This window comes from Salvia hispanica, chromosome 1 (assembly GCF_023119035.1).
Source record: "Salvia hispanica cultivar TCC Black 2014 chromosome 1, UniMelb_Shisp_WGS_1.0, whole genome shotgun sequence".
Classification (NCBI taxonomy): Eukaryota; Viridiplantae; Streptophyta; class Magnoliopsida; order Lamiales; family Lamiaceae; genus Salvia; species Salvia hispanica.
Window position 1 is genome coordinate 21628839 of NC_062965.1, and position 10047 is coordinate 21638885.

At 36.7% G+C, this 10047-nt stretch overlaps 1 protein-coding gene and 1 long non-coding RNA gene across 10 annotated transcripts; both read left to right on the top strand.

Annotated features, from left to right (window-relative positions):
- Positions 1–241: 241 nt before the first annotated feature.
- LOC125190057 (receptor-like protein 7) lies at positions 242–3100 on the top strand. Its single transcript, XM_048087256.1, has one exon. It carries the CDS (start codon positions 242–244, stop codon positions 3098–3100), a length of 2859 nt encoding a protein of 952 aa, XP_047943213.1.
- A 2600-nt stretch (positions 3101–5700) lies between these two features.
- On the top strand, positions 5701–8512 carry LOC125201390. Of its 9 annotated transcripts, none has more exons than XR_007172900.1 (5): positions 5701–5771; positions 6292–6378; positions 6461–6934; positions 7025–8134; positions 8285–8512. It is a non-coding gene; the product is annotated as an uncharacterized LOC125201390 (long non-coding RNA). The 9 variants fall into 9 exon arrangements; XR_007172899.1 differs by lacking the exon at positions 5701–5771 and having other exon boundaries at positions 5805–6378; positions 6461–6502; positions 6751–6934; XR_007172893.1 differs by having other exon boundaries at positions 6292–6934.
- Positions 8513–10047: the final 1535 nt, after the last annotated feature.

The following is a 10047-nucleotide window of genomic DNA, read 5'->3' on the forward strand; positions in this document are numbered from 1 at the left end:
GAGTCAAATTACTAAATATAGTAAAGTTGAAATAAATTAATTAGTGTGGGCCATACGAAAATGATAAAATAAGACCATTAACGAGGACATAAAAACCTCAAACCCTATGCTATAAACATTAGTCAATTTTAATTAAATTCAAAGTTAATTATTACAAGGGTCAACTGCACTAGTGCCACCTTCTCTATTTAAGGCACAATATCATTGCTGCAAACATACACTTACCCAAGAATATTTCACAATGCTGCAAAAGTTTATCTTTATTTCCATACTTTCCCCTTTCATTTTCACTACTCATTCATATAATAACAAATTTCTTCACCATCAGAAAAGTTTGTTGCTTCAACTCAAGAATGAGTTAATCTTCAATTCTTCCATATCAACAAAATTGGTTCATTGGCCTCAAAGTGATGAGTGGTATGGTGTTGAATGCGATGCATCAGGCAACGTTGTGAGCCTGCAGCTCGACCATGAGGCCATCTCCGGTGGAATTGGGGACTCGTCGAGTCTGTTCAAACTTATCCACCTGCAGAAGCTAAATCTTGCCTACAATAAGTTCAACTTGTCTCCTATTCCAAAACGTATTCACAATTTGACCTATTTGACACACTTGAATTTGTCATTTGCTGGTTTTGGTGGACAGGTTCCCAAGGAGCTTTCCTTCTTGAGGAGACTGGTTAGTCTCGACATATCCAACGACGACAAAACCCTAAAGCTCGAGAATCCAAATTTGGAGATGGTTGTACGAAACCTAACCGGGCTTAGGGAGCTCTATCTTGATGGTCTCAATGTGACTTCCTCTCATGAGAGGAAAAAATGGAGCCACATTATATCATCACATTTACCCGACCTCACCGGGTTGAGCTTGCGCGATTGTGGCTTGTCTGGCCATTTGGTTAAGTCCTTTTCACAACTCCATTCCCTTTCTATTCTCCGGCTAGATGGCAATGATCTATCAACGGTGGTTCTTGACTCGTTCGCCAATTTCTCGAGTTTGACCACCTTGACTCTTGCTTATTCCAATTTGAAGGGCTCCTTTCCTAGTATGATCTTCCACATACCTACTTTGGAAATTCTTGATTTATCTTTTAATGCACTACTTAGTGGAAGCATTCCTCCGTTTACTCGGAACGGATCGCTTAACACTATAGTGTTGAGGTTCACCAACTTCCTCGGGTCGATTCCAAGTTCAATTAGCAATCTCAAAACTTTGTCTTACATAGACCTAGTTAAGTGTCGATTCTCGGGATCAATACCATCCACCTTTACTAACCTTACCGAACTAAGGCATGTCGACTTGTCGTATAACTTCCTCTCAGGATCACTCTCTTCTACATTGTTCCATAGTCTCTCCAAACTTGTTGCTTTAGATTTGAGTTGCAATCAACTTGAAGGGCCTATTCCTGACTCTCTCTTCCACCTTCAGAGTCTCGAATTCCTATTGCTTTCTGAAAACTTGTTCAATGGCACTTTTCAACTAGACAAGATTCAAAATCTTGTCAATCTTACAGAGCTTGATCTATCTGGCAATAAAAATGTTTTAGTAGAAGTTGGAAATAGCAATCCAAGTTCATGTGCTCTTACATTGCTAGAAGTGCTAAGACTATCTTCATGTAACATGAATGAATTTCCAGGTTTCATAAAACATTGTGATTTGGTAGAGTTAGACCTTTCAAACAATTGGATTGATGGACAGATACCTGGTTGGATTTGGGGAAGGCGACTTCAACGTCTGGACCTCTCCTCGAATCGTCTGACTAGTCTGCAGAAGCCTTACCATATTCCTACTTCTCTTCAATTCATGTACTTGCACTCGAACGAGCTTGGGGGCGAGTTGCACCTTCCGATTCCTTCCAACGTTGGAAACCGGACATCTGAACTCTCAGTGTTATCTCTGGCTAGTAACAGTTTCAGTGGCTCAATTCCAATATCCCTCTGCAATGCCATGTATCTCCGTATTCTTGACTTGTCCGTTAATAAATTGAGTGGTGGTATACCCTCTTGCCTACTTGAAAACACCATGATTCTTCGTGTTATCAGTCTAGGGAAGAACAACATCAGTGGTCACATCCCGGATCGTTTCTCCAGCCATTGCTCCCTAGAATATCTGGATCTTAATGGCAACGTTTTGGAAGGGAAAATCCCAAAGTCACTCAAAAGTTGCAAGTCGTTGGTGGTCTTGAATGTCGGGAACAACAAGATCAACGACGTCTTCCCATGCATGCTGTCATCCAGCCTGCGTGTTCTTGTTTTACATTTCAACCGATTCCATGGAGAAGTAAGGTGTCACAACAGTTGGCCGTGTCTTCAAGTTATAGATATATCTTCGAATCATTTCAATGGAAGTCTGGAGTCAATAAACTTCACTAGCTGGGGGGCGATGTTGCTAGACAACGATACACACTTGCAAGGCTATTACTATTTACAGGGATTTGGCGCAACGAGTGGGGTGAAATTAATGTTGAAAGGGGTTGAGGAGCAGTTTGTTAAGATTTGGTACGAATTTAATGTCATCGATTTCTCTTGCAATAGTTTCCACGGCGGGATACCAAATGCAATCGGTGATCTTAACTCGCTTCATGTCCTCAACTTCTCCCACAACGCGTTGAATGGTGGAATCCCGAAGCTATTTGGCAAGATGAGCAAGCTCGAATCACTCGACCTCTCCATGAATCTATTGTCGGGATCAATTCCTCGCGAGTTTGCAGAGCTCACATTCCTTTCATTCTTGAATCTGTCATACAATAAACTCAATGGAGAGATTCCAAACGGTCGACAGTTACAAACATTTTCCGTTGATTCCTTCAAAGGAAACTCAGGGCTATGCGGTTTTCCTCTCAACGTAACATGCACCGGTACTAGTACCAATGATAGCGACCAATCACCATCGGAAGATGAGGAGATTGAGTGGGAATATGTATTCGCGGCACTTGGATATGTTGTGGCCTTAGGAAGCATTGGTTGGCTACTTCTATTCTGTCGAAGCTTCAGAGAGAAATACTTCGACATTATAGATGAGTTTGTTGAAGATATATTGAATTACGGATGCAAGAGAAGACGAACTAGAAGAGCATCCATGAGTAGAGTCTACACACAATAGTGTTGTTAGTGATGCTATTTATACTAATACATTGGTACTTTGATCTTTTTACCATCAACTTTACATGTAATTTAGATTAGTTTTTCAGATTTTCCATTTTAGATTTTACTTTCACTTATTATATGTGGACTTTTTATATATGGATAGAGTATATCCTTTGCATCAACCAAAACTCAAAATTCAAAATATATTATAGTAGCCAAAAAAGGTCAATCCTTCAAACTAGATCGATTTTACACCGTACACCTCAACAAGCATTGAACTTACCAGGAATGAAACCAGCATATGACGAATCCGAGCTCTATGCCTTCGCCAATGAACCCATTCTTGAAATGACCATCAATGTCTTTACTCAATATCTTGCATTCAGGCAAATCGTCGAACACTTAGCGTGCAGTGGCGAGTTACCCATATTTTACATAGAGTTGTTGTACGAGCAAGGTCACGATGTACGGATCGAAATAGAAGCCCAACTTTATTATCGCGGTGAAGCGCAAGATTTTAGCAGAAAACCGAAAATGAAACTTGAACTAGACCACCAGTGTTTTTAAGCTGTTCGAAGAAATTTCTGAAAGAGATTGCCTTTAGTGTAGCGATTTTGTATTATATTGAAACCGACTTATTAAAATTACATTATAAATATATATCGAAATCAAATTTTGGAAGTTTGCAATAAAACAATTATGACAAAATCAATTACAAAATAGAGAAAAGATAAATGTAAAGGGATGTATTCAAATACTTTTAATATCTTTTGTCCTTTTTTCTTCTTAATCCTAGCCCCACGATTTTGTCATCTGACGGTTAGATTAATGCCACGTGTCATTTAATAATGCACATTTTCATTCTAATAATGCACAGCGGCTAATAATGCAACATTATAGACTAATAATACACATTTTCATTCTAATAATCCACAGCGGCTAATAATGCAACATTATAGACTAATAATGCATTGATCACAACCATCCAATTCAAGGATCCAAGGGCTGAGATTAAGAAGGAAATAGGACACTTAGGGTCCAAAGGAGCCTAACGCACCCCTATAAATGTACATGTACATAATATCCTTAAATTTTTTAATTTAAGTGAGTTTAATCAAAAATTAGTTTTCTTATTTGTTGTATTATTATACTCCGAAAGAAGTGATATATAAATTTTATTTGAAATTGTAACATAATTTCGAGCTTGATTTATTTATACAATATTTAGTAAAAAATATACTTTTTTCTTAAATATACAAATATTAAGTTAAAATTTCAAAAAAATTTGTGTTACAAAATTTTATATTAAATCATTTCAATACCTTTTTAAGAATGGCCAGAAAAAGTTCCAACATTCTTCCAAGTATTTCTCGTAGCCATTATCATCACAAATTTTCCTCAACCAATCTCTATATTTTTAGCCAAAAATAACTCTTTTCTCTTCGTTTCATCATCCATCCATTCGATCGAGAGAGAGAAAGAAAGAGAGGAAATATTAAATATGGCGGATAAGAAACCGGCTGATTGTTTGATTTTGTTATGTGTATTGGCAATGATTTTAGCGTGCAAAAGCGCCAATCCGAATGATCCGCAGCCGGAGCCGGGAAAGCGGCCGGTTGGGACCTTGTCGAACTGCCTGAAGCACTGCACGCCAGTGTGTCTCCAAATCACCGCCGCCACGGAGGCCACCTGCTTGCCAGCGTGCCAACAGTACTGCCGCCAAGTTCATAACAATGTGCACCCCGGGTGGTACCAATGAACCGCCCGGGGTTTTTCTTTTTGTTTTTTTATTCAAAAAATATTTGCGGCCGTGGTTTTGGACCAGAGGTTGAATCGATCATCAGAAGATGAATTAGGCCGAAAATTAGGGCACATTATAGGAATCCAAAACTTGCATCGAAGAGAAGCGAATGAAAGGCTTTTTCCGCACAAGGATTAGTTAAATTTGTAAGGTTTCCATAATATGAGACCGATCTATATTCACCTAGCACTACGGTGACTTTAAATTTTGCGATGATATTAAAAGGGGATATTGATTCTTAAAACCACTAACTTCTCACATTGTTTTTGGGTACTACTACTATTCATTAATGTTTTAAAAAATCAGACCGGTAAACGAACTATCAAGCTACGTATTTGTGGTTCAACCAATCATACATGTCAGAGGGTATATATAACCAACTGAGTGAAAAATAAAATATAGTAATTAAATACTCTATCAGTGTGTGATCAAACACTAACTAAGTTATAATAGTAATAACTAATAACTAATATCAATTTTGGATGTTAAAAATATAACACAAAGACATAAATTTATCAATCTTCTTGTGTTGATAAATTTATGTATTTGTGTTGATATTTAAATCTACATGTTGTATTAAGATAATTATATCTTTGTATTGATAATTTTAATCAATTATTACTATAAATAAGTTAGCACACTAACGCAAACGTTACACTATAAATACAAATTATTTATTTATTTTATAAAAAATCATATACTACTAGTTTCTTAAAATTTAAATATAAATTCTGTACACTTATCTTATTTAACAGTTTAAAATATCAGTACTTGATAAAATTAACAAAAAACTGATAAAATATTTGTTCTGATAAGTAACATTATTTAATCACTTTCACATATGTGTAGTGGGCAATAACCGTGTCTCTCCCTCATCCAAATCAAGGTTTGTCTTTTTCCACAAATTTTTCCCTGCAGTTTCCGTTTAATTTTGCTGTTTTATGCTGTTATAAGCTGATGTGCATTGAATCCGATGAGAAATTGGAAATTTCCTTGATTTTTGTGGATCTATTCCTCCTATCTTACTGCCGTCTGTTGATTTTGCTGTTTAGATTGAAACGGCGAATTGGGGTTAATGTTGTTTTATTAATCCTCTGTTACTGCTTGTGTTGATTTTGGTGTTTTGATTTAAGCAGTGAAATTGGGGGAAATTTGTTTCTGATTTGGTGTTGTTTGATTTGGTCTTATCTTGTTTGGGGCATTATGTATTGGTTTATTAGTATTTACATGTGATTGATTTTAGCTGCCTTCATCATTTTTCAGCTGAGATGATTAGTATTCTGTTTTTGCATATTTTTCAGCTGAGATGATTAGTATTCTGTTTTTGCATATTTTTCAGCTGAGATGATTAGTAGGAGTAGTATCTATTTTGATTCTAGCTGGAATCTCGTCTTTTTCTTGCGCAGGGGACCTGCATCTTGCTTCCCCACATGGACTGATGAAACCGAACTAGGATATCTCGAAAAAACTCATTCTTGGTTCGTGGATTAAAGGTTGGTGTCCACAGTTCCCGTTTTTCGCCTGTACAATTTGGATGAGAAGTTGCTTAATCTTAATCTGGGAAGTGGTTGGTAGATATTCGAAGAACCAATTTCCAATGCGATGGCCGATGCTAAGGTGACTTGCTGCTCGCCTGTTCTGGTTCTCTTTGTTATTGTCCCTATTTTGTTGCCAGTAATCATACATTGAAGTGTGCTAAGATCACACTCCAAAATGAAAATAAGATGAGGAAATTGAGCATAGCACATTCAGTTTCTCTCATCTAGAATCTTAATTATGGATCCGTGTGTAGATTTGTTGACAAAATTGTATAATTATGTATAATTATAATATACATCTGAACTTGAGAATCTTTGAGATATTAGTACATATTCACCATTGGATGGTCTGCTCTGTGCTGATCACGATCGAGCTTCTGGGGAAGGTGTCAACCCACAAGAGTACAATCTCATGAAATGGAGGTTGTTTCGCCTTTCCCACCTAAGATGAGTGTTCTGGACGGGAAGAAGGTGTGTATCTTGCCGCTGCAACTTTGAGGCCAGAGACAATGTATGGGCAAACGAATTGTTGGGTGTTGCCCAATGGAGAGTATGGGGCCTTTGAGATTAATGACACTGATGTGTTTATTTTGATTGACAGGGAAGCTCTGCATTTGACTCATCAGATGCTGTCTCGTGTTCCTGAGAAACCTGCTTGTTTGGTCGAGTTAACTGGTCAAGATCTTATTGAGATCCCTGTTGGCATACACCAATGTTATATACACTCTACCCATGTTAGTTATCAGTGCTTACGGACAATGGTACGGGAAATGTCACCAGTGTTCGTTTCCGAGTGATTCTCCTGACGACTACATGATTTGGAAGCAAAACCGGCATCCAGAGTGAAGGATGAGCGGGGTGTTCTGTTTGAGATCATCCACCATCTTGGTTTTGGTGACAAGCCTGCTGAGAGGATTTGCAGTGACAAAAAGATCAAAAGCCAAAACGAGAAAGAGAAGCTCGATGAGCCAAAAAAATAGTCTACAAGGGGACCATGATTTCCGGAGGCTGAAAATTTGATAAGGGCAAAGCTTCTAGAGCTGGTCTACAGCGAGCCTGAAAAGAAAGCCGTGTCAAGATCGTTGTTGTGTTGACTGATCAGTGGTACATCAAATATGGAGACGATGAATTGTGGAAGGCTGCAGAGGAATGCTTGTCTGGGTTGAGCACGTCACGCCTTGAGCTGGCTGGCTCAGTGGGCGTACTCACAAAATTTTGTGCTTGGAACTCGTATCCCGTGGGATGAGGGCTTCCTGGTGGAGTCTCTGTACGATATCTCATATTCTGCAGGGAGGCGATATGTACCGGAGGAAACCGGTCTTTCGTAAAGCCAGAGCAGCTGACTGATGAGGTGTGGGATTTCATGTTTCTTTCTTACCGGTCCGTATCCTAAATCCTCAGATATTTCTTCATCTCTTCTTGATGAGATGAAGCAAGAATTCGAGTATTGGTATCCATTTGTTCTTAGAGTTTCGAGGAAATATCTGATTCAGAATCAGTTGATCTGAGTATAGGCTCTCTTGCGAGGCCAGAGGGAGGGAGAATCTTGAAATGATTCAGTTTCAGCTGGGGCTTGAACGCGTGGAGGTCTTGAACGATGCTGATGTCATTGCTCGTGCTGGGGACCATGCGGCCGTTTTGAATTCCAACCCGCCATCACCGGGAGTCCCTACCTGAGCTACCTCGGGTTTCATGAATGAGTAGAAAAGAGGTACTCCCTCTCAAGTTAATCAATTCGTATTCCTTTTCATGAAATCCCAAGCTAAATGATTTCATTTCCTCTTTTTGCAAAATCAACCTTTCTAATCACTACTTTATCCTCTTCGTTTAACTCACGAACTATCACTTTCTTAAATTTCAGCAGAAATGAAACACTTCAACTAATTTGGGACGGGCCATTTCTCGATTCATGCGTGTCATCTTTAAGGCCATCCAATTTTATCGGATGTGCCCGAAGTGACTTATTAACTTGAGACAAAGGGAGTATATTCTTTTCCCCTTTTCTTTTGCTTTCCTTCTTTAAAAAGCAACCAATTCTATTAAATTTGTGACATGTGTTCATATCAATTTCCTTGGTTTTGTTTGTTTCTTTGTTGATTGTTGTTTACTTTAATGTATGGTGATATTTCCCTTATCTAGTCCATAAGTATTTTTAAAGATTTTAAAAGTTTCATTTGATAATATGCAACCACGTGGATGTTTGTATGTTTTACAAGCCTATGATATCTAATATTGTTAGAAACTTTGAACACATATTTAGTATTATAAATCTTTGCTTGGTCAAATGGACATATTTGATTATTTTCTTCCTTTATTGTGAAGAAAGAACGTGGGGCCTACATAGATTGATTTCCACATAAATCAATGAAGTAAAATATTTGTTCCCGATTAATTTCAACTTCAGTTAGGTGATTTTCTTTACTTACTACAACCACCAGATTCCATTTAAAAATAAATAAATACTCGATTAAGATGATTCATATGAAAGAGAGCACAAAATCATTACTAAAAAATAGAAAATTTAATTTGAATACTATTATACTGTCATATGAAATAAACAAAATCAACAAGAGAGTAGATTATGGGTTCATAGGGGGAATTTAAATTGCAACTTTGTAATTTTGATTTTATATGAGATAAAATGTGTGTTAGTTAGGATTGATAATATTATAATTAAACATCATTGTATTAGTGGCTTTAAATATTCGTAATCGTATAGAAATGGATGAACCAATCTTCAACTTTTTTTGAAATTTTAAAAAGTGTGAGGAGACTGTGTACTAAATAACTCGAAATTTTTGGGTTTATCTAGAAAAAATTAGGATATGGATTATTTGACTAAGCTAAAAAAGTCGTTATTTAATTAATTTGATGCTGACAAGGCTTCACTGTCGAGGTTATAACCGACACAAAATAAATTAATCTACTAATTTATTTAATTGTTTTATTAGAGTTGGACTGACTTTGAGTAGGAATAAAAAAAACATGGTGGTGCAGGGTATGGGCCTAAAACTTTGAGGTAAATGGTGGAATTATCTTCAATAATTCACAAATTGGACAATAAAATTTCCTGAAAATTACTACTCTATACTATGGGTTTAAAGTGATTTATGTTTATATTTTAAAGTTGTTATCAACATTTTTTACATCAAATTGTTTCAAACTTTCAATGTTTTCCGTGTAATGTTCCTAAATAAAAATATATTCACCTCAATGCATGTTACTTCCTCCGTTCCATAGTAATGGAGGAAAAACTTTTCGGCACAGAGATTAAGAAAAATTATGTTAGGTGAGTTAAGTAAAGAGAGAATCAAGTGGAAAATGAAAAAGGTAGAGAGATGAAGATAGAAAAAAGTAAGAGAGAGTAAAGTAGGTGTGGAAAAATGTGTTGACTTTTACTAAAAAGGGAAATGACTATATTACTATGGAACGGACGAAAATAGAAAAATGCTCCTATTACTATGGAACGGAGGGAGTATTTTATAGCTAAAATTAAGAAGGGTTAATAATATTTGATATCTTCATATATAAATATTCCATATGTGAAATAACTAGAAAGAGTGAGAAAATTTACCAACTAATTAAAGACTTATATCAATGGGAATGATAAAATTATGAAATACT

Coding starts and splice junctions, on each gene's coding strand:
- LOC125190057 (XM_048087256.1), top strand. CDS start 242: ATGCTGCAAAAGTTTATCTTTATTTCCATACTTTCCCCTTTCATTTTC.